Raw genomic sequence first — 25,713 nt, 5'->3', positions numbered from 1 at the left:
CTCATTGAAGAAACTGAGACTCAGGAACTAACTAAAAGTCTTACTGATTTTAATTCAAAATCACACAACTAGCAAATTAGAGAGCTAAAATTTGAACCCAAAAACTGTTTAAAGTCATCACATGTCACTAAAACCCCTTTTGTTTCACTGATTAAAAAAATAGATGAATAAGTGGAGTGCATTTTATTTGGGTATTAAGTTTTAAAGCCAGGGTTTAGATTCTAAATTGAAGGTTTAAGATTTAAAAAAAAAAAACAAAAGTCACGTGAAGCCAAAATGCCCTCAGAGATTTCTTAAATTGTCCTTAGAGACCAGGACTGCACACATGGGTTTGGCATGTAGTCCATAAACAGTTTCCCTTCATCAGTCAATATTTTTCTATGGTCCTCATTACTGTTTTTTTCAATTTCTTTCTCAAAAATGTTGAAAAGCCAAAAGCATGCATTTGGCCTGGCCATCGAAATAATTCATTCCATTTCTTTGGTGATTGTCAGGAAGCTCTTAATATTTTTTGTAAGCTTTTTTCTCGGTTTCACCAACAGGCTTCATCGATCCACCTCTGTTTCATATAAATGATGCAATAGGGATGTTGCTGAACTATAGAAATGGAACAGGCAAGATAGCATTCAACTCTCAGGAGAGGATTTCGCTTCCCCGTTTTTTGACAGTAAAATGCACTAATCCGAACTGGGTCTAGGCATATCATCTTTGGCCATGAAAGAGAGCAGAGGCAACATGATTTAATCAGGTTCTCGCTTTGGAATAACTAGGCTCTCTTTGGTAAAAAGAGTTATTTGAACTGGAGTCAGAGTCCTCAGCTCAAATCAAAATCTTCCTCTTCCCAGCTGAGTGACCATCATAAGTCTTTTAACTTCTCTGTCCCTCAGTTTCCTCATCTGTGAAATGGTCATGAAAATCATGCCCTATTTCAAAGGTTTTTTGAGAAACGAATATATTCAAGTTAGATGATGTTCTTGAAAGTGCTTTGTGAATACAAGTATAAAGGATAATTCTAATGCTTCTCTAGAGGCAAAGGAAAATGTTCCAGGTGGGGGAATAAGATGTAAATCCATCATTATGTACTTACCAAGTAATTATAGTGAGTTATTTTGTCAATATATGGGCTTTTGGGGGTAACAATAATATTCAAATATTCTCCCACTAGCAAAGCCTTGTGGTTATCAGTCCAATCGATATAAAGGTAACTTTGGCTGAGAGATGAGTATGCTATTGCTCGGTAACCTTCCCTGGCCTGATTTTCGTCTGGAAGATCTGGAGCATCAGTTTTGACCTGAAAAGGGAAATTTCAAAAAAACATGTATACTGTGATGTAATGCTTTCTGTAAAACATACCTTTCAAATTATTTTCTTTGCTTTTTAAATTTCTAAATTTCACAATACCAAATGCTAAAGGGGAAAAAAACCGCTCCATTACTCCAGTGTTTATACAGCTGTGGTATCAAGCAACTTTACAAAGACTACAGACAAGAATGAGGGGATTATGGACTATGGCAGAAAAGTCTGAAATGAAGAGAGAAAGATGCTCCAGGAATAAATATTGGTGGTCTTCCTGAAATGTCATGGTAAGTTGGGGACTTCTTGTCCCATGAGATGATTACAGAGAGATGCCTAAGCATTTAGGAAATGTGGGTAGGAGAAGGGAAGTAGTGGGGAGGTAGCACTAACTCTTGAGGACCTGGGGACAGGGGCTATGAATGAACATCTCAGAGACTATCTGGCCCAGTTTCATCGTGAAGTAGAGGCACAGATGAGTGCTTATAAATATGAGGTGGAGAAGAAATGATATCATGGCAGCGAGATCTACCCTGAGACGGCAGAAGTGTTATTAGCTCATGCTCTGGAGTCAGGTACACACTGGTTTGCCTACCAGTATCACCACTGATTAACTCTGGATAAAATTATTTAATCAAAAGAGAGGTTAGAAGTCTCCATTTCCTGAGTCACACAATGGCAAAGATAATATTCTAATTCATCTTGTTAATTAAATGGTGTTTCATGTATTCTTCATAAAGCTGTTAGCATGATGCCTAGCACTTAGTAAGTGCTCAGTAGATGACAGTGAGTATATACGTGCTGCAGTCATTGGCCTATGTTATTAACTTGCTCATTTTTTTTTTTTTTTTGAGATGTAGTCTCGCTCTGTCGCCCAGGCTGGAGTGCAGTGGCGCAATCTTGGCTCATTGCAAGCTCCACCTCCCGGGTTCACGGCATTCTCCTGCCTCAGCCTCCCAAGTAGCTGGAACTACAGGCGCCCGCCACCACACCTGGCTGATTTTTAGTATTTTTAGTACAGATGGGGTTTCACCATGATAGCCAGGATGCTCTCGATCTCCTGACCTTATGATCCACCTGCCTTGGCCTCCCAAAGTCCTAGGATTACAGGTGTGAGCCACCACACCCGGCCAACTTGCTCATATTTTATTTGAGATTGGGAACTTAAATAATATTTGCTGGGAGAGAAGACTATTAAGTGAGCTCTAAAGTAGAATGGTTCCTGCAGTTAGAAAAAAGGGAGGCTTCCATATTTTTGACCCTTTTGTGGCCCTTCAGGGGATTAAAGGTGAGGGGGGAAAGAGGATATTCCTAACACTCATGTGCACTGCTATACCTATTCTGAAGCTTCTAGAGTCTGATATGGTCTTATTGGTGTAAGCTAAAATAATTAACATCCAAATAAAAAAATTGATACATTTATCTTCCTCAAGGACCATTCAGTGGATTAGCAGATTGTCTCTGGGACTCATTTTTCTTGGATGCAAAATTATGGAACTGTTCACTGGACTCAAGCGTAAAATCTGCCACATCTGTTCTGCACACTAGCCAAAACATACGGTCAAGAGTACACATTGTCCTAGAAAACACAACAGGAGAATTCAGCTCACATTAAACTCCAGCACCGTCACTCCAGATGGGAGATTAACCACAAACGAAGCTACTCCATCATCAACACGTGTTACACTTTTCCTTGGCTCCAAGTCAGATGTCTCTTGGTTGACATCAATTGTTTGTGCATTCAGTGTTACTGGGACCCCTCCTACCAACTGGTCAAGCGCATCTTTAACCTGCACCTGTTTGTCAAAACAATCCAAATCTGTTTCAACAGCTTATCACTTCTTTTAAAGCACAACAATTCTGCAATAAATTTCCTTCCTCTCCACCAAAGTATAAATTACTTATGTATTTTTTTCTTAAAAATTTTTTCTTCTGAGACAGAGACTTACTATGTTGCCCAAGTTGGAGTGCAGTGGCTATTCACAGGCACAATCATAGCGCACTGCAACCTTGAACTATTGGCCTCAAGCCATCCTCCCACCTCAGCCTCACAAGTAGCTGGAACTATATAGGCATGCAACACCACACCTGGTTTACTTCTGTTTAATTTAGTAAAGAGAAGTATATTCTCAGCTAATAGAAAGATTTAATTCTATTTAGTTAAATCATTCTTGAATAGATTCTCCCATAAATCAAGCAGACTCAAAACATAAATATCATTCTATTAAGTCAGTCAAGGAGTAGATGTGATAAGGTCTTCTGCTGTCTAACTTCTGTATTTCTTTGATTGGTTTAGGACTGGATAAAGGAGAAAATGAGGCAATTGTTTCTGGGAATAAGTCTCGAACATGAGATACAAAAATAGATACACCTTTTTTCCTTTAACATTTACCTCTTACTGCCATATATATAAATATATATATACACATACATATATATACACACACACAATTCCACACAGATATAGTTTGTTATTTTATTTTTATATAAAATATATTTTAAGCTAATGTTCTATATAATATTGTTATATTTATGTATTTTATTATATATTATATTATACATTAATGTATATGCATTTTATGATACTTTGTTATATATTATTTTATATATATAGTAGATATATGTAAGAACCTACAAGCATGTCCAAACCTTGCTTTGGGCTTGGTAAATCCTTTTTTTATTATTTACTGTGGGACATGGTAAATAATATTTACTTTTATTTATTACTGGCTTTTACCTATGTCCCACAGTAAATGTGGGCTTTTACTGTTGAGCTTTTACTGTGGGACACTGGCTTTTACCCACGTCCCACAGTAAATAATAAATAACACATTTTGATTGTACTTTAGTTGATCTTTAAAAATCACACATTTTCCAAAGAACAAAAAAAATTTTTGCTCTAGCTTTCTAAATTAGGGGCAGGGAAATAAACATTTCCATTTAATAAACAAAATATATTATTTATAATTAAACATAATAATAGATAAAAATATAAAAACCACATGAATGTTTCAATTCTATACTATCAGCATTTAGAAGAGGAAAAGAAGGTGAAGGAGAGAAAAATGAAAGCAGAGGGGTAAGCAAAAAAGACAGAAAAAAAGAGATTCGGGGCAGAAAGAAGCAAAAATGAAAAGAACAGAGAGCAATACAGAGACAAGAGATTGAACAGAGTTCTGCACAAAGACAACACAGAGACAGAGGGAAACAAATGAGACACACTGGAGGCAAAAACATAGAGAAAGGACTCTATTTTCAAGGAATGATATCTCCATCTTAAGGCTTTTTAAGAATTTACCACCAAATATTTTTAAATGTTTATATTTTTTGAACTACAGTCTTATGGGATTTTATTTACATATAATTTAATGCAATGCTTATTTAGGGATGCCTAACACAAGGCTATCTTGCCCGAACTTTTGAAGTCACTGCCGAGGCTGCAGTTGACCTGCAATTTCCCATCCCTGTCTGTGTCCACCAGGAGGGGCAGGTTTCACAGAATAAGCTCCCTCTGACTTACCGCGGCAACATTCTTACCCTGTTTGCCACCCACATGTTTTCCATTAACGGAATAAAATGATCATATGTAGCAAGGTCTATCCCCTCACCCCATCTACCTTGATGGAATATGGAATCCCAGGCTTCAGGAAAAGAGGAGTAGCAACCAAATTCAGTTTGTAGGGAGAGAGGACATATTTGATGCCAGGTATTTCTGCCTCTTCAGAAAATCCACCTAAGGAAATGGCAAGCATCATGTTGACAGTTTTTAGGAGTATTATGATCTGTATGGATATCCATTTTGTCTCTATATTTTTCCACAGACGTATTCATTCACTCATTCCATTCTTGCATTCATTCATTTATCAGTAGTAAGTAGGATATAGGTCTTGTTTCAGAGGGGCACTGCAGAGAAGAGTTTAGATCTCAGGAGTTTCCAGGGCCTTATGCACAAGCTCATATATAGAGAAGTTCTTGGAGAAGTAGAGCTATAGGACTGGACTGAGGAAGGATGCTAGGAAGGGGGACACCACTTTTCATCAGTGGCCTGAGTTTCAGTTGACTGTATTCAAGGGATTGAGGAGAGAGGGAAGGGTCAGGCCAGAGACTGAGCCTTACAGAGGTGGGTGTGGGGGGTAGGGGGGTGGTGTTCACAGAGCATAGATACATAGAGAAAATCAGAAAAAGGGAGCTTGGTGTAGAAAGAAACCTGAAGGAGAGTTCAAGACCAGCCGGGCCAACATGGTGAAACCCCATCCCTACTAAAACTACGGGAAAAAAAAAAAAAAAAAAAAAAGCTAGGCATGGTGGCGTTGCCTGTAATCTCAGCTACTCGGGAGGCTGAGGCAGGAGAATTGCTTGAACCCAGGAGGCGGAGGTTGCATTGAGCCAAGATTGCACCACTGTACTCCAGCCTTGGCGACAGAGCAAGACTCCATCTCAAAGAAAAGGAAAGAAAAGAAAAGATAAAAGAAAAGGAAAGGAAAGGAAAGGAAAGGAAAGGAAAGGAAAGGAAAGGAAAAGAAAGGAAAGGAAAGAAAAGAAAAGAACACTTGAAGTTCTACTGGCAAGAACCCAATAATGTTACCCTCCAGGTAAAGATTAAGTTAAATTATTAAGAATAACATTTGAAGCTTTAATATTCCCAAACTCCTTTCCAATATTACATCTCTAATACTCTCTATACATATTCTATATTTTAGTCAAACTGGATAATCTGCCGTCCTTAAAGATTAAGCTTCACCATCTACCCTTCTTCATTTGCCCTCTCTATGGAGGGTTTCTGTTTCACCCTGTCTACCAACTCTGCCTCAAAACCCTAATTATTTTTCAAGGCTCATCATCTTCATAACACTGTTCTTGGCTGCTCAACAATCATCTAGAAGCTTGCCTTCCTCTGAATCCTATTGCATTAATATTTTGCTTAGAGCTCATATGGAATTCTTCCTTGCAACAGTTCTTTCTTCACCTGTCTTATACCTGATGCTAATTTGTAAGCCACTTCAGTGCTGGCATCATACATCATTAATGTTTGCAAGCCTGTGTGTTTGGCAATACTTTAAATATCTTGTAGACACTGCTTAAACTGAACTTATTTAAAATAAATTGAGGAAAAAAAAGAAGAAACATTAAAATAATGTTGAAAACTTTAGGCTTTAGGAAACATTCAGTTTGACTCCATCATTGTGTAGACTATAATAATGATAATAGTAATACCTTTATTTGTATAGTACTTTATCAAATAGTTTTACATACATAATCTTATTTTGGTTTTGATTTTCACCAGGTGAGAACACTGGGGTGCCAAATGGTCAAGGCAGAGAACCTGCAGAACTACTTTGGATATGAATCGGGTAGTGTTTTCCCATTTTTGCAGTAAAAGTGGAGGTAATCGGGACCCAAAGGCTTGCCCAATGACTATAAAGAAGCAGAGTTCTACTGCCTTTTTATAACTATATAAAAATCTACTTCTTATAATTATATTTAACTATGAAAGAAAATACAATGTGAAATAATAATAGAAATTAGAAATTATTTACACCTTTAATATTCTGTCTAAATATTTTTCAAAAGAAAGTACACACACACACACATACACACACACTTACCTGTAGACTCTATGACTGTTACAGCAATATAAAGGTACTTGTTGTTTAAATCTTCTAAACTGTAGTATGACAGTTCTTTGACTGCTGTTTCAGAATCAAATGTGACTTCAGCAATTCCATTTATCAACTTTTTAAAAGGAGAAAATGGAGGAGTTATTTCAGAGAAGAACTTATAAGGAAAAATTAATAAAATCTGCTTTTACTAGCCTCTAAATTGAAGGCAGATGTCAGAAGAATGATTTAGCGCCAATAGTAAAGTAGATAACTGAGTCCATAATTAAGCCCAGGATGTTATTTTCTAATTATTTGTATAGAATTATAGAAGTAGAAGAGTCTTGAACATCACATGGTCCAACAGGTCTTTTTGGTAATAGCTGACAAACACTCCTTCTTCCAGTTCCTGCATCATCATTCATCTTTCTAGGCCTCTCAGTGTACTTCTGCCCTTAACTAAGAGTTTGTTGGGTTTTATAATATTTAATTTGTACTTCACTGCTTACAAATTTAAATACTAATTTTAAAACACACAATGAGTAAGGGGATGTGGGGTTAAGTCATATTCTATTATTTAATTATTAACACAACAGTAAAATAAAGTTTGCCTTATTTTTTTCTTACACAATTGAGTGACTTGAGGGCAGACATTTTTGTCTTATTTAGCTTTAAATCCCAATGTCTAGCATAGAAATTTTGCATTTTAAAAATGCATTTAATTTACATCTTAAATTAATAAGATTGTAGAGGATAAATGATTGATGATGCAAACCATATGAATATGCAAAAATGACATGAACTCACATCATCTGTGGTATAATGTAAAGAACGCTGAATAAAGGAAAGGGAACCTGCGCCCTAATCTTAGTTCCAGCAATCACTAGCCCTAAGCTTTGGACAAATAACTTCATGAATATTTCCTTGCAAGATACTATGCTGTCTCTGGGCATATAAGGGAAATGATTCAGACTCACAAATAGTTTAATATTGAAAATGATAGATAAGTAAACAAGTCATTCCAATAAAGAAGGGTTTCTCAACCCCTCAGCATTATTGACATTTTGAACAGGATAATTCTTTGTTGTAGGGGCCTACTCTGCACATGGTAGGAATTTAGCAGCATCCCTGGCCTCTCCCTAGTAAATACCAGTAGCAACCACAAATGTCTCTGGACATTGCCAAATGCCCCCTTGGGGATAAAAAATCATCCCTGGTTGAGAACCACTGCAATGAAATGTGAAGAATGCATTAAGAAAAGAGGCTATACAACAGGGGCAGCTAACCTAGTGTAGAAGAGTCAGGGGAGGCTTCCCAGAGAAAGGTTGTCAATGTTGAAACTTAAAGAATGAGAAGGAATTAGCCAGGAAAAGAAGGGGCAGGAGGGGACAATGGGAAAGAGCATTTTCAGGTAGAATAAATGACATTGTAAAGACCTGGAGGCAAGAGAGACTTTGGTCAGTTAGAGAAATTGGAGTGATTAATACAAAGGGGAGGGAGAGAGGAAAGGGCATGAGATCAGCTGGCAAGGGAGGCTGATGCCAAGAAAAATGAACTTCACCCTAAAGGCAAAGGGAAGCCCATGGAGGATTTTAAGTTTCAACCTATCTAAAATGGGGGACTGGACTAGATAGTTTTGAAGTAACTTCCCATCTCTCACCTCTGGATGCATCTGTAGGTGTGAGTGACTGTGTCTTAACATCTTACCATTGTGTTTTGCATTGCTGTTTGCATCATTTCTTTTTGATCATCTTTTAAGTCTTCTCTTATTCCAAATGTGATATAAACATCAGCCTCAGTGACTACTTTATTATAAAAATATCTGTCAGACAATAGCATAAAACTGTTTTACTAACATGGTTACAATAACAGGATTCAGATAAAATGTAACAATTTGAAATTACGTAAAACACTTGAGGTACTTTAAAGTGTCTTTCATCCTAACCAAAAGAACAAAGCTGAAGGCATCACGCTACCTGACTTCAAACTATACTACAAGTCTACAGTAACCAAAACAGCATGGTACTGGTACCAAAACAGAAATATAGACCAATGGAACAGAACAGAGGCCTCAGAAATAACACCACACATCTACAACCATCTGATCTTTGACAAACCTGACAAAAACAAGAAATGGGGAAAGGATTCCCTATTTAATAAATGGTGCTGGGAAAACTGGCTAGCCATATGTAGAAAGCTGAAACTGGATCTCTTCCTTACATCTTATACAAAAATTAATTCAAGATGGATTAAAGACTTAAATGTTAGACCTAAAACCAAAAAAACCCTAGAAGAAAACCTAGGCAATACCATTAAGGACACAGGCATGGGCAAGGACTTCATGACTAAAACACCAAAAGCAATGGCAACAAAAGTCAAAATAGACAAATGGGATCTAATTAAACTAAAGGGCTTCTACACAGTAAAAGAAACTACCATCAGAGTGAACAGGCAACCTACAGAATGGGAGAAAATTTTTGCAATCTACTCATCTGACAAAGGGCTAATATCCAGAACCTACAAAGAACTCAAACAAATTTACAAGAAAAAAACAAACAACCCCATCAAAAAGTGGGCAAAGGGTATGAACAGATACTTCTCAAAAGAAGACATTTATGTAGCCAAAAGACACCTGAAAAAATGCTCATCATCACTGATCATCAGAGAAATGCAAATCAAAACCACAATGAGATACCATCTCACACCAGTTAGAATGGCGATCATTAAAAAGTCAGGAAACAACAGGTGCTGGAGAGGATATGGAGAAATAGGAACACTTTTACACTGTTGGTGGGACTGTAAACTAGTTCAACCATTGTGGAAGACAGTGTGGCGATTCCTCAAGGATCTAGAACTAGAAATACTATTTGACCCAGCCATCCCATTACTGGGTATATACCCAAAGGATTATAAATCATGCTACTATAAAGACACATGCACACGTATGTTTACTGTGGCACTATTCACAATAGCAAAGACTTGGAATCAACCCAAATGTCCATCAATGATAGACTGGATTAAGAAAATGTGGCACATATGCACCATGGAATACTACGCAGCCATAAAAAAGGATGAGTTCATGTCCTTTGCAGGCACATGGGTGCAGCTGGAAACCATCACTCTGAGCAAACTATCACAAGGACAGAAAACCAAACACTGCACGTTCTCACTCACAAGTGGGACTTGAACAATGAAAACACTTGGACACAGGGTGGGAAACATCACACCCTGGGGCCTGTCGTGGGATGGGGGGCAGGGGGAGGGATACCATTAGGAGAAACACCTAATGTAAATGATGAGTTAACGGGTGCAGCAAACCAACATGGCTCATGTATACCTATGTAACAAACCTGCACATTATGTACATGTACCCTAGAACTTAAAGTATAATAAATAAATAAATAAATAAATAAATAAATAAAGTGTCTTCATGCACTATTACATTTCATTCTCATAAAGCCACATTAATAACGTTATGTGCTAGATGAAAAAAATTGATCTAGGGGAGATCACAAGACTTAGAATCAGGGCCGTCTCCTATAGGCCAAATTACTTCCTTGATAATTTTGATACCAGCTACTCTCTATATTATTTTATGTCTTTAAAAGGTACATGTCCAATCTCACTGTTATATGAGACCGATTCTTCATAAAAAATTCAAACTACATGTTGTCCTTTTTAGTTTAGAATTAAAGTAAGAATAAAGTAAACTTTCTACCCAGCAAATAATACTAAAGCAAGAGCTAACTTTCCTTATTTATGGTTTGAATAAGTACTCCCCATTATAGGAGGTCAGTTTCTATAATTTTCTCTCAAGTGAGACTTTTATGCTGGTTTAGACCAAGTAATAAACACTCTATTTTCCAAATAAATGCTAATAAGAGAGTTAGCATAGGGTAATGTTTGAAGCATGGACTCTGGAACCAGAAAGGCTGTGCAACTTACTAGCTGTGTGATTTTGAGCAAATTATTGAACATTGATGTACCTCAGTTTTTTCACTTGTAACATGGGAATAGTAACAATATCAATGCATAGAGTTGTAAAGATTAAATGTGCTAATATATGCTGAGTGCTTAGAAGAGTACCCCACACGTATAGTTATATAGATTGGTATAACTACATTATATTGTAATTTTAAAATGACCTAAGTTTTTGTGATAGGTTGCTTGCAAAACTAACCCCCAATTCTCTACCTCCCCATGTATCCACAACCTTTGTACAGTTCCTTGTGTCCACAATGTGTGGGAGGAGTCTATTTCCTCTGGGCTGACCTTGTAACTTGCTTTGGACAAAAGAATGTGTGGAAGTGATGGTGTGCCAGCACCAAGCCTAGGCTCAGGGGGACTTTTATGCTTCATTCCCTCTCTTTGAGCATTGCTGCTGCTACAGGCTAGCCTGCTGGATGATGAGAGGCACACACACTTTTAGCCCCATCCAACTGCCAGACATATGGACAGGACCTTCCTAGACCAGTCAGCCCCCAGCTGACCTACCAACTGGCTGCAGGTACATGGGCAAGCCCAGCTGACACCAGCGTGGCCCAGATCAGCAGAACTTCCCAGCTGACTCATAAATGGTGGTAGTTTTAAGGCACTGGGTTTTGAAGTAGTTATGCAGCATTAGCTGGCTGATTAAGTCATTTAAAAAATGACAGGAAGTGAATCCTTCATATCTCAGTCCCAATATCCTAAGTCACCCTAGTCACCAAGCTTAGATCTTTAGCACTTTTATTTTCTTTGTTTTTGCTGGTGAATAGCCAACAAAGCTAAACTTGGAATCAGCTAAAATCAGAATAAGCAAATAAACTATCAGCATGATGTCTCCTTTATCAATTAGTCCCCAAATCATGGCAGACTTTGATAATAAATCACAGATCTCACTTTGGGAAACTATCATCAACCAGAGTTGAGTTAATTTGAAAAATAAAAACAAAAACAAACAAACAAAAAACCCCAAATGTTCTTACCTTGCTTTTATAGTAATTTCAAAATTCTTAAAGTTCTTATAACCAATGAAATTACTTTCTGGTTCTACTGAGACAGAAAAATGTGGCAAGACTGAAAATAAAAACAAACAGGTAATATTACCATTTTGATTAGAGCAGACTTTAAAGCCTAGCAAACAGCTAGACTTTCTGGTATAGTTGGACAAGCTGTAACATCAACACAACATCCACCTTATCATCATAATCATCATCGTCATCATCATCATCAACAATCTCTGCAGAGCCTTCCCATTCCACCAATCAGAGGTCAATCCAGAAGCACCTTGCCTATATTTTGATTACAGCATTTGTTATAGGCAATAGGTTATTTCTTCCATTAGAGTATAGGTTCCTTGAAAACAAAAAAACTTTTCAATAGTGACAAAACATAATAAGATTTACATTTCAAGATTATTTTGGCTAATACCAAGCAAGATAGCTTGGAAGCAGAGACATCAGTTAGGAGGCTTTTGCTGTAGTCCAGGAGGGAGGGTGCTGATGAACTGATAAGAGAGGCTACAGATAGTAAGAGGTGGGTGGATTCTCGATATACAGAGAAAATAGCAAAAACACTTAGAAGAAGGGAGATGGGTTAGGATTATATGTTACAGAGAGCTGTAATCTTTAAGGTTGAGTTTCATCATAATGCATTTGTTTTGTCACTGTTTTTCTTGTTAATTGTTAAAATTTGTGTCAGTATTTATTCTTCTCCATGTCATTATGAATCTCTTGGGGGAATAAAAAATGGCTTCAAGCAGAAGAAAGTTAAATTTGATAGCAGAGCACATAGAAATGCTAGTAAACTACTATAAGAAATGAAAGATTAAACTATTTATATTACTTGTTAGTCTATTAATATAGTTTATTTCAAAATAAGAATATCTTAAATATTCAAATTAATATATTAGGAATTTAGGACCCAGAAAATAGGGTTGGACTAGGGGTAAGGAAACCTAATTGCTTTTGTTTTGTCACTAATTGGTTTCAAGACTCAAGTAAATCATTTATTGGTTTTACTGGGTTCCAGTCACCTCATCTATGACTATTTAAGTTTCTCCTAGTAATAATCACAATTCTAGAAAGGATATTTACTAGTCAAGCTCTTCAGGGGACTAGATCTCTTCCAGCTCTCTGATGGGGAACACAAGTCCACAGAGGTGGTTCTGCTTGATCAGGGTTAAAGACATGCTGGAACTAGAACCTAGGCATTCAACTACCACTCCTCCCTCCAACCCCTGGCCAGTACTTCTAGCCATACGAGCAGGCTGCCTCATCTTCACCTGGGATTAATTTTGCATTAACTACATTATTAAAAAGAATTATTACAAAACACTAACTTTTTATAGAAAAACTTTTAATTGGCTGGGTGCAGTGGCTCATGCCTGTAATCCCAGCACTTTGGGAGGCCAAGGTGGGTGGATCACGAGGTCAGGAGTTCAAGACCAGCCTGGTCAAGATGGTGAAATCCTGTCTCTACTAAAAATACAAAAATTAGCTGTATATGGTGGTTGGTGCCTGTAATCTCAGCTACTCGGAACGCTGAGGCAGAGAATTGCTTGAACCCAGGAGGCAGAGGTTGTAGTGAGCCAAGATCGTGCCACTGGACTCCAGCCTGGGCGACAGAGTGAGACTCTGTCTCAAAAAAAAAAACAACAAAAAACAAAAAACAAAGAAAGAAAAACTTTTAATTGTCAGAAATTACCATATTCTTTAACTTCAAAAAATGCAGTTCCAGTTGTTGAAAAGTCCTCTTTATATTTAGCCTGGATCATCCACATACCATATCTGTGGAAGCAAAATATTTAAAATTATAGATGTCATCAAATGTTTTTAATTCACTCAGAGGAGATCTAATAAATTCCTGTTTTAAAGAGAGAAGAATACACAGAGATATATAAAACCTAAGTAATATATTTTGTGACTGATTTTTAAGCAATAAATAATTGAGCATTTTTAGGATAATAGATAATAGATATTGTTTAGTAACTAGTTTTTCATGTATTGGGTTATTTTTCCTGGCATTTTATCTCAATACAGTCATTAGTTTTGATTTGAAGAGCTTATTATTTCTGAGAATTTATTTAATCTTGGAGCCTAATTATGCTAACATAATACTAAAATCCAAAATATAGTACAAAATCCATAATAATGTCTCTAGAAACATATAATACAAGACAAGCTTATACAGATGATAAAATTTACGCCTCACAAAAATGAATTTATGGTTGGAAACAAAGCCTGTTTTTTTAAGGATGAAAATGACCTGGCTTTAGTTAATAACCTTTATTAAAAAATATATACGAGGCCAGGTACAGTTGCTCATGCCTGTAATCCCAACACTTTGGGAGGCCAAGGCAGGAGGATCGCTTGAGCCCAGGAGTTCAAGACCAGCCCAGGCAACATGATGAAACCCCATCTCTCCAAAAAAATACAAAAATTAGTCTGGTGTGGTGGTGCATGCTTGTAGTCCCAGCTACTTAGGAGGCTGAGGTGGAAGAATTGCTTGAGTCCGGGAGATCAAGGCTATGGTGAGCCAAGATCACACCACTGCACTCCAGCCTGGGTGACAGAGTAAGACTCTGTTTCAAAAAAAAGTGTGTGTGTATATATATGTGTGTGTGTGTGTGTGTATGTGTGTGTGTATGTGTGTGTGTGTGTATGTATATATATATATATATAGAGAGAGAGAGAGAGAGAGAGCCTACCTTGCAAATTGGCTATGCAGTCCACAAATGTTAATAGTATTATAATAATGATTATTACCATCATCATCTTCAATTTTATGAATATTTATCAAGGGCCTATTATGTTGAACTGCTGGTGTGCAATACAGACAAGGCCCGCCTTAAAGAGTTTATAAGCTAGTGGGGAATAAAAATGCCAGCAAACAAGTAAAGAAATGATGATGACATTGAGATAAGTGTCATGAAGAAAATAAACAAGATGCTGAGATAGGGAGTAAAACAAAGCAAGAGATTACATTAGATCATGCATCCAGGAATAGGCTTTTTATAAAAGCAGCTTCTACTCTGGGTCATAACAGTGAAAGGAAGTCAGGCTTATGAAGAGCCAGGTGAAGCCCATTCCAAGTAGAGGGGATGACATGTGCAAAGGCACGGAGGTAGGAAAGCACTGGACATGCCAGACCTTCATGGCTGGCACATAATTTTCCGTGGGTCAAGTGGCACAAGATGAAGTTGGAGAAATGATAGCAGTAATAATAATAGGTTTAATTCTGCACTACGGAACATGTAGTATTTTCAAGAACGTACACAATTTTTAAATTATCCAAGTTATTTAAACCCCTCAAATTCAATTTAAATTTTTAGAAAAATTTCAGTACAGTGAATTAACTGTGAACTCCTCTCTAGAGGGCAGAGGGAAAATGACCATAAAAAGATTTTGCTCTAAAATTATAGTGCAGCCATGTATAGGTACACTTGTCTTATTCATTCTGCTCTATTATAAATTTCTTCCTTTCCTTTCCTTTCCTTTCTCTTCTCTTCTTTTCTTTTTTTCTTTCTTAGATGGAGTTTTGCTCTTGTTGCCCAAGATGGAGTGCAGTGGTATGATCTCGGCTCACTGCAACCTCCACCTCTGGGGTTCAAGCGATTCTCCTGCCTCAGCCTCCCAAGTAGCTGGGATTACAGGCACCTGCCACCATGCCCGGCTAATTTTTTGTATTTTTGGTAGAGACAGGGTTTCACCATGTTGGCCAGGCTGGTCTCAAACTCCTGACCTCAGGCCTCCCAAAGTGCTGGGATTACAGGTTTGAGCCACCGCACCTGGGCTATTATAAGTTTCTTGAAAGCAGGGACTGTGGATTCTTTATTTTGTATCTCTCCCTCCTATTGTGATTTGCCCATACCAAGAATGTGTTCATCGAATGTGTATTACATTGAATCCTGTTTAAACTTTTTCTTAAATCCTTTCATGTGAGGGCAAATAATAGATACAGCTCTGAGAACTCCTTCCCTCTTGGACTTTGCCTCCTGGTAGTTTATCCAGGCAAAAACTACAGACCATCATATTTTATAGCAACCAGAGCAAGGAACAAGACCACACCAGCCTTTTAAACTGACAATCTATTAGGTACTTTGACGGGCAGGTTTTTTTATGAGAAAAAAAACCTGGGTACTATTTTTTCCTCTTCCCAATTTTTATTTCTATATGTAAAAAGAATGAGTGAGAAGTACTGGAAATTATTTTGCCAGAAACAGAGCTTAAATTCTCGCTAGACTTCAAAAGATTTTGCATGTCCACCTATGTGACACCTTTTGTTAACTAACACTAGGTGGCCCCCTTTAACTGGTTATCTGCTTCTTCACCAAATGTTCCATAAGTGGTTTTAGAGAAAATTTTACTAACAAGTATTTTAACATACCTAGGATTAGACGGAATCTTGAAGTCAGGAAAAGAGATAATTCCAATATGATCAATTTCTTCTACCATGTCAATTTCTGATCCTTCAGGATCCTGTGAATAAAAACAAACACCCTCAAAGGACAGAAACTACATTTAAAAAAATTCAGCTGATTATATGATCTTTGATGTACAAAAATATTTGTAGATCAAATATTTGAAGACAAATACCCAAGTCTTCAAATTAAATATGAAGGATGAAGATCAATTAAATGTTATAGAAGGGAAATATGGTTCATTTCAGCCACTTCCCTTCTTTTTCCAACCTTCCCCATCTCTCCGCATTATCTTGAAGAGATTCAACTCTCTGTCTTATATCTAAAAGACGAAGTGTAACAACACATAAAAACAACAACAGACAAACAAACACTGATGTTTTTGATAAACTAAATGTGAATTTGGCAGGCTTTTTAAATACCAGAATCTAATTTTTATATATGTTCATTTGAAGCTTTCAAAAGCAAATATTCTATAAACTATATTTTTTAGCTAGATGTTTTATAAATGTATAGTATGGGCATTTATCAGCTTGGTAAAACTCTCAAATGGTTAAACAAACTTGATAGTTCTCACAAAGCTTCCCCATAAGCTTCATTTTGTGTTCAGGTTAGCAAATAATTGAAATGAGGTTTTGACTTTCTTTGGACTACACATGGGGGTCCAATTCAGCCTCAACTCAACACATAAACATAGCAGGCAACATAAGTGAGACCCCTATCTGTACAACAAACTTTTGAGACAGGGATCTTGCTCTGTTGTCGAGGCTGGAGTGCAGTGGTGTGATCATAGCTCACTGCAGCTTTGAATTCACAGGCTCAAGCAATCCTCCCACCTCAGCTTCCCAAGTAGCTGGGACCACAGGCACACGCCACCATGCCCAGCTGTTTTTTTTTTCTTTTAATTTTTAGTAGAGATGAGGTCTCTCTATGTTGCCCAGGCTGGTCTCGATCTCCTGAGCTCAAGCAATCCTCCCAGTTTAGCCTCCCAAAGTGCTGGGATTACAGGCATGAGTCACTGTGATCAGCCTACAAAAAAACGTTTAAAGAGTTAGCAGGGTGTGGTGATGGGTGCCTGTAGTCCTAGCTACTCAGGAAGCTGAGGTGGGAGGATGGCTTGAGCCCAGGAGTTTGAGGCTACAGTGAGCTATGATCATACCACTGCACTCCAGCCTCGGTGACAGGGCAAGACCCTGTCAAAACAAAACAAAACAAAAACAAAAACAAAAAAACCCAAAGCAAAAAATTTTAGCACCGTTTACCATGACTGAAATTCACAGTCGGATTTTAGAGGTTTTATTTCTTAATTAATTGTAAAACTTACAGAAGCCTATTTTGAACAAGAATTATACTTGTAGCTGAGTATTTTTATGACTCTTCTTCTTCACACTATCCATTGTGCACAATTCTAAGACCATCTTTCTCGGGTACTATTTTCAGGATACTTCCTCTATACTAATTCCTTAAGGCTCTGGGATCAGATTCCTCAATCTTTTCTTCCTGGGGCAGCTCTCACAAGGGATGACTGACATTCATTTTTCTGCAGGTTATGTCATGATTCTGCATCACTTAAGTTCAACTATGAAGATGTTGGATAAAGAGCATATGTCCACACCCCTAGCATTCCCTGATAGAAAAAGGGCATTTGAGCTGACATTGCTCTCCTTAGTTCACTTTCAGACATTCTATCAATCAGTTTATTTGCTAGCTTCATTTTTTAAATTTCTTCTTGCCCCCATAGCTTAACTCACACTGTTTCTTACATGGATGGTCTTCACTATTTTTAAATAATTTATGTCAGTTCCTTTCATTAACACCCAACTCAGGATTCCCTTTATCTATTCCATTCCAGAGAAGGATGTGTATCACCCTGACTCTCACCTCTCATTGGTCTTCCCTCTGAGCTCATGGTATTTGTCCTACTGTATAATTTATTTGGTTTATATTTTAGTAAAGTTTCGTTCTCCAGTATCTACTCTTTTGCACCTGCATTCTGATAAGTTTTTGGGTTTTTTTGAGTAGCAGAAAAGTGCTGCAGCCTATATTGAAGGACCATTAGTAGTATACCTCAGTTATAACTGAGCAGTTATAACTAGTTGTACTATTTCATTTCCTTACAAAAGTGTTTGAGGTATGTGACATAAATTAGATGAGATCGTGGCAGTTCAATGCACAGCGTCTGTTACATATGTCATGTCTGATAAATGGTGAATTACTGCCAATCTTTAACTCATGGTCTAGCAAGACTTTTTGTGTTAGTATATTAGTTATTAAACTCTAAGTTCCTTAAAAGTAAGTACCTTTAAATATAATTCTTTTGCACATAATAAATACATAATAGATATATCCATTATGTATATCTTATAGTTAAATGGGTATTCAGTCAATTCTTAGTGATTGGTGGGTGGTTTTATGGGTTTTTTTGTTTTTTGTTTTTTGAGACGGAGTTTCACACTGTCATCAGCCTGGAATGCAGTGGCACAATCTCGGTTTACTGCAAGCTCTGCCTCCTGGGTTCAAGGAATTCCCCCGCCTCAGCCTCCTGAGTAGCTGGGACTACAGGCGCACACCACCAAACCCAGCTAATTTTTTGTATTTTAGTAGAGATGAGGTTTCACTATGTTGGCCAGGTTAGTCTTGGTCTCCTGACCTTGTGATCTGCCCGCCTCGGCCTCCCAAAGTTTTGGGATTACAGGCATGAGCCACCAAGCCTGGCCAGTGGGTGTTCTTTAAAAAAGAAAACAGCAAGATTGTACTTAAATGGTTTAGCTCAAAATCCTTCAAGTTGTTGAAATTTAGTTTGTATGAGCCTTTCACATACGTGTATTAGAGGTATAGATCTATGATACTATACTCATTGCAGATGTTCAATAACCAGTTATGGAACACTGAATGATTTAGTGTAGTGTGAGGACAGGGTTATGAAATGAGATTCTTGTACTGAAAAAATGAATTAAAGTATTATTTAAGTAAATAAAATACTTACTATGAAAGTTAAGACAGTTTCTCTTTTGGCTGGCTTCAAGTCATCATTCAACGAATAAACTCTAACCTTTACTGTAAGAATAATTGATATCATCAAAAACTCTGCTAAACACAAGGATATTTTGATTTTTTTAAAACAACCATCCTTAAAAGAGAAGAATCTTACTTTAAAAAACTCAATACACAAAAGTCCATATTTGAAAAAAAGAAAAATTAGTGAAAAAAAAAAATTAGTTTGCAGACATATACATTACTAAAGATTCTTTTATTTAAGAGAATCCTCTGGAATTCCTTTAAAGAACTATTTCTATTAGTGGATTTAAAGTACAGTTCACTTTCTTAAAATACATTTACCTACAATGTTTTGAGAACACACCTACAGTATGAAATTAATTACATCTGTAATTAGGCCATTATTTATCAAGAATTTCATAGTAGCAAAATAGTGACGTCCACCATATGGTTATAGGGCAGCGTAACATATTGTCTCATAATAGAGTTGAAGATCTTAATGGAAAATTGGGAGCTTGATTCAGACACACACTCTTCCACTTATGAAAACCAGCAAGGCTTCCAATTAGCTCTTATTGCAAAAGGCAGCTTTGGATTGTATGGTTTTGTTGTATTTATTGAGCCAGATCCTACACTTGTTCTCTCATTGTTAAAAGAGCAATGTTGGGGGCTCAATAACTGTTACTTTTCTTCCATTTCTTTCTGTCAGTTAATAGATCCCTACTTTTTAAACAAAAGCATCTGTTTCACTTTTAACTCACAGCTGTTTGAGACATAGTGATCTAATTCCTTCCAAAGATACTGTAATTTCTCTAGGGTGTTGCTGATGCTCAAATCATTTCATGGCCAAACTTTACCCACAAAATAAAATGGAACTGGCACCATAAACCCAGTATCTTTTAAAAGATCAGTATTATGCAAAGCTCTGTATGACAAACCATATTAACACTGGTTTTATTAAGTTCACAAGATAAAAACAATGTGCTCAGTAAATGCCCCACCTCTCTGCTCTCTCCTTCCCCTCACACCTGTCTCCCACCACAAATCCTATCTCCTGCTTTTTGGACACACCCAGTCTAGGCCTAAGTATCACTGGGAAGCTGCCCAAGTCAGAAAGTCACAAAAGTTAAGAGCAGAGGCCCTAGAATTAAAAACTTAGGTCTCACTCCTGCCTCTGCCACTTTCTAGTATGACCCTGAGCGGGATACTTAATCCCTCTAAACCTTACTTATCTCACTTGTAAAACAGGAATATTAGTGTGTGTTCATAGTGTCCTTGTGAGAATTAAATAATGCAAAGCTTTTGCATAGCCTGACACATACTAAGTAATCAATAAATGTTTATTATTTTATTACTATTTCTGTTACTACTATTTGGCTAGTTTTTAACCCAGTTTGTGTTTAGATCAGAAAATTAATCTTGTCTTCACAGTGATGATACATTGGAGGTAAGAGCTATACAATTTTTTGTATAAAAGATATGGCTTATTGGCCGGGTACAGTGACTCACCCCTGGAATCCCAGCACTTTGGGAGGCTGAGGTGAGTGGATCACTTGAGGCCAGGAGTTGAAGACCAGCCTGGCCAACATGGTGAAACTCCAGCTCTACTAAATATACAAAATAGCCAGGCGTGGTGGCAAGCGCCTGTAAACCCAGTTACTTGGTTTGCTGAGGCTGGAGAATCGCTTGAACCCGGGAGGCGGAGATTGCAATGAGATAAGATTGCACCACTGCCCTCCAGCATGGGTGACAGAGCAAGACACTGACTAAATAAATAAATATATAAAAATAAAAATAAAAGATATGGTTTATTAATTTTAAAAAATGTTTGGATGCTTTTTTTTTTTTTTTTTGAGAGGGAGTCTCGCTCTGTCGCCCAGGCTGGAGTGCAGTGGCACAATCTCGGTTCACTGCAAACTCCGCCTCCTGGGTTCACACCATTCTCCTGCCTGAGCCTCCTGAGTAGCTGGGACTACAGGTGCCCGCCCGGCTAATTTTTGGTATTTTTAGTAGAGATGGGATTTCACCATGTTAGCCAGGATGGTCTTGATTTCCTGACCTTGTGATCCACCTGCCTCAGCCTCCCAAACTGCTGGGATTACAGGTGTGAGCCACCACGCTCAGCCTTGAATGCCTTCGAATGTGCCAGTCGTTGTGCTAGGTACTGAGACACAGTAGTGAAACAAATCAGACATGGACATCTTTTAATGGAGTGGAGGAAAGAGGCAAACACAATTATACGTAAAATTCTAGGGTGTGAAGTGCCACAAAGGATACTTGCTCGGCCTTATGAGCATGTAGAAGAGGGAGATTTGAAGAAGTCTGAGAAATCAGGGGAAGCTGCCTTTAGAAGGGTCTGTGATGATATGTGAGGGTGAAGGAGGAGTTAACAAGACAAAGGAGGGGCAAGAATGTACCCTGCAGAGGCAACGGCATGTTACACAGGCCTTAATATGGATGGGGAAACAATGTGAGAAAGCATCTGAAAGGAGGTCAGTTTGGCTTGTGTTTATAGAGGGTGGGGCTGTAGTAGGTGATGAAGCTGGGGAAGAAGGCAGGACACACGCTTTATGAAATTGAAGGATTTTGGGCAATATTCTAAAGTCATTTATCCAGTAAAGCCTTGAAGATTTAAGCCTTTATCCTAAAGATGCTTACACTAAAAATCCCTCAAGAATCTTCAGATTAAATGTGTTGATCACGACATTACAGCTATAAATAACAAGACAACTAAAAAAATACTTTTAAGTAATTCTTTTTGTTTTCTGTAAATATGGCTTTGTGCTATTCCATAGATAATGGAAAACACTTTCCTGGTTCTTCCTGTGTGCTTGGCTCTATCTTAAGTGCTTTACACATATGAATTCAGTTAATTTTCACAACTCTATGAGGTAAGTTGTATTATTATCTCTGTTTTACAAGTGAGGAAAGTCGGGGGTCTGAGAGGCTGAGTGATTCACACAGGGTCATACAGCTCACAGCAGCTCAAGCTGTGATTTGAACCCAGACAATCTGGTTCCAGAGTCTGCTTTTAACCAATTTACTTCACTACCTCTCAGAAATGGGCCAACATTTATAGGAAACTTCTCTCATTTTCCTCTAGGATTAGAATGAATGAGGATATTACATATTCTTCTTTTTTTTTTCTTTTTCTTTTTTTTTTTTTTTTTTTTAGACAAGCTTGCTCTGTTGCCCAGGTTGGAGTGCAGTGGTGCGATCTCACTGCAACCTCTGCTTCCCACGTTTGAGTGATTCTTGTGCCTCAGTCTCCCAAGTAGCTGGAATTACAGCTACTAGGCGTGCACCACCACACCTAGCTAATTTTTGTAGTTTTAGTAGAGATGGGGTTTCACCATGCTGGCCAGGCTGGTCTCGAACTCCTGACCTCAAGTGATTCACCCGCTTTGGCCTCCCACAGTACTGGGATTACAGGCATGAGCCACCGCACCTGGCCAGATATTACATCATCTTACAGTAAAGCCCTGATAGAGAAATAATACATGAAGCCTTTTTTTTTCTTTCTGAGATGAAGTCTCACTTTTTTGCCCAGGCTAGAGTGCAGTGGCTTGATCTCAGCTCACTGCAACCTCTGCCACCCGGGTTCAAGCGATTCTCCTGCCTCAGCCTCCAGAGTAGCTGGGATTACAGGTGCCTGCCACAGCGCCTGGCTAATTTTTGTAGTTTTAGTAGAGGCAGGGTTTCACCATCTTGGCCAGGCTGTTCTTGAACTCCTGACCTTGTGATCCACCCGTCTCAGTCTCCCAAAGTGCTGAGATTACAGGCATGAGACGTAAAGCCATTCTTAAGAAAAGCCTTGATAATCGAGGAAGGTCCCAGGCTCTGGATATTACAATGCTTATTGGACAAAGACTGATGACCCTAAGTTGTGGGATGTATCAACAGAATCCAAGCAATAAAGTATCCTTCAATGTAGGAGGAGGACAAGGGAGATGATATGCTTGTTTCCAGGTATAATTATGTTTAAAAGGACCCAACCTTTGTGGGCAGAGACTATTTCCTTGTTTACCAAGTTGTCTCTTGAAGTAAAGAGATGCTACTATTCTGGCAATTATATTCTGGCCAAGCAGATAGCAATATCTCCACCTACTCTAGGCCTGTCCTTTCTGAGCTGATCATAACAAATGATCCTGCTGAAATGGTAATGGTGCAGTCCAGTTCCACCCCACTATTCTCATCAACAACATCAACCAACATGTAGCAAATATCTACTGTGTACAGTTTTTCAACGAAGTCAGCTGGTGCCCACTTCCTTTCTCTGTCCTACTCCAAGAATATCATTAATGAAATTCCGTAGCCTCTCCCTCCCACATATACATCTCTCATATTCTATTTCTGATGCACTTAAAAGTCAGTGATGGTGAGAGGGAGAAACGGGAGAATGGAAGGCTTTGCAAACACATGAATATATTGGGCAGCATTCACACTTTTCTGTGTTTTACTTTTGGTTCATTGGGAATAGGTCCAGTCATTCCTATTCACATGATTTTGATTGCCTATTCTGCCCTTTTGCCTCTAACAGAAGAACCATGAATATTAAACAATGTTCTAACAGAAACTTTCTTAGGTAGGTCCCCTTTGAAAATTAATATCCATATATTTCTGTGATCTAGTTTATTCTCTGCTGAAACATCTGATCCCCTAGGGTTAGATTAATTTTTCCAGTTTGGGGATTAGTTCCAGACTCAGTGGAATTTTTCATGAACATGGTTCTATAATAAATTATTTTCCCATTGCCAAATTATATTTGCAATTAAGTCTTATATTTGTTTAATAAATAAGACCTAACATAACATTTTACGATTTTGTAAAAGCATTTTCTACTTGGAAATAACTGGTGGGGAAGGTAATGTAATTGTTGGTTTTGCAATTTATTTAGCACTTTCTCCATAAATTTAAAATTAAAATACTATTAAATATTTGAAAGTATAGATGTCATTGGGAATTGAGAGTCTTTTGAGCAAATTAGAAAGAAACCGATCTCCACTCAATTTCAGGTATTAAAAAACTCTACAATATAGTATCAATAGTGTCAGATAGCCTACTCAGAGAAAGAAATATCTTATACTCTACCTGATTGGTCTGGAGTATAAACAGGTTTGTCTGTATGAATGAAGAGAAATCCATTGTCATAGGTTATTGGAATTTTTTTTGATTTTGAAAAATGCTTTGATACAACTTCCAAATACACATAAGAAACTTGGTTTCGTCCTCCAGGTAATTGTTTTGGTTGTATCTGGAAAAGAAATTGTTGATAGAAAACAGTATAATAATTCTAAAATTATTAAACACATTAATTTTCTAAATACAACTGTGATCTCATTAGAACAGTGAGTATGTACATGTAATCATTTAAAAAGTGATACGGGAGCAAGAAGAGTAAATAAATTTTGCCCAAAGTCCTTTAGTGTTTAATTACATAATAAAAATTTAGCTTTAAGCAATTGAAAGTCTCTTTGGTTCCATGTTTCCTAAATTTTATGTACAATTAGTGAAGCTACTACCATAAACGCCTTTAAGAAACCTTCACTCAATTAGTTTGCTGGGTTACCCCGTGCTCCCCATTCCCTTTGTGAAACCTCCTGACCGATTCTCTGGATTTTTTTTTTTTTTTTTTGAGATGGAGCCTCATTTACTCTGTTGCCCAGGCTGGAGAGCAGTGGTGCCATCTCGGCTCATGACAACCTTTGCCTCTCGGGTTCAGTGATTCTCCTGCCTCAGACTCCCAAGTAGCTGAGATTACAGGTGTGCACCACCATGCCCAGCTAACTTTTTTTTTTTTTTTTGTATTTTTAATGAGACAGGGTTTCACCATGTTGGCCAGGCTGGTCTTGAACTCTTGGCCTCAAGTGATCCGCCTGCCTCAGCCTCCCAAAGTGCTGGGATTACAGGCATCAGTCACTGTGCCCACATGCCCAGCCTCTCTGGACCCTTAGTATTATCCCACATATTTCTGCTCCTATGAGTTGAGATGCTCATTTTCTAATTTATGTTTGTAATTATTCCCTTTACATTCAATGATATGTAAATTTAATACATGAAAAGTGATAAAAAACAAAAGTGTATCTATGAAAATTTAGGCTTTGGAAACATGGGATGAAAGTTAATTACAAAAACCAACTGCTGTAGAATTAGCTATGTGAAATTATTGTAAAAGTTTGGAAAACAAGAAAAATATATAAATATTCTGCACCCAGATTGCTTTGTAAGTGCCTTTAAGTTCTTTCTCCCCTTTTAAGAAACAGAAACTATAGAACAGGCTGGGCACAGTGACCTACGCCTGTAATCCCAGCACTTTGGGAGGCCGAGGCGGGTGGATCATCTGAAGTCAGGAGTTCGAGACCAGCCTGGCCAACATGGTGAAACCCCTTCTCTACTAAAAATGTAAAAGTTAGCCAGGTGTGG

The 25,713-nt window shown here is 37.8% G+C and overlaps 1 protein-coding gene across 8 annotated transcripts in view; it reads right to left on the bottom strand.

Annotated features, from left to right (window-relative positions):
* The window catches only part of C5 (complement C5), a 122,737-nt gene that overhangs the window by 67,655 nt on the left and 29,369 nt on the right, over positions 1 to 25,713 (bottom strand). For 7 of the 8 annotated variants that reach the window (XR_013405625.1, XR_013405624.1, XR_013405623.1 and 4 more), the window contains exons 3-12: positions 24,382 to 24,544; positions 19,280 to 19,350; positions 16,260 to 16,351; positions 13,578 to 13,660; positions 11,858 to 11,948; positions 8,598 to 8,712; positions 6,900 to 7,026; positions 4,911 to 5,026; positions 2,904 to 3,089; positions 1,088 to 1,291 (exon numbers count right to left, since the gene is read on the bottom strand). Coding sequence is in view for 5 of the 8 variants with exons in the window: in XM_015116941.3 (XP_014972427.3) it covers positions 1,088 to 1,291; positions 2,904 to 3,089; positions 4,911 to 5,026; positions 6,900 to 7,026; positions 8,598 to 8,712; positions 11,858 to 11,948; positions 13,578 to 13,660; positions 16,260 to 16,351; positions 19,280 to 19,350; positions 24,382 to 24,544 (1,248 nt within the window). In the remaining 3 variants the exon portion in view is untranslated. Of the gene's footprint in view, positions 1 to 1,087; positions 1,292 to 2,903; positions 3,090 to 4,910; positions 5,027 to 6,899; positions 7,027 to 8,597; positions 8,713 to 11,857; positions 11,949 to 12,067; positions 12,228 to 13,577; positions 13,661 to 16,259; positions 16,352 to 19,279; positions 19,351 to 24,381; positions 24,545 to 25,713 lie in introns of those variants that run through there. The other variant, XM_077968182.1, reaches the window with a different exon arrangement.

Source organism: Macaca mulatta, chromosome 15 (genome assembly GCF_049350105.2).
Source record: "Macaca mulatta isolate MMU2019108-1 chromosome 15, T2T-MMU8v2.0, whole genome shotgun sequence".
NCBI lineage: Eukaryota > Metazoa > Chordata > Mammalia > Primates > Cercopithecidae > Macaca > Macaca mulatta.
The sequence above is the reverse complement of the archived record's forward strand: the minus strand, read 5'-3'. Positions and strand labels throughout refer to the sequence as shown.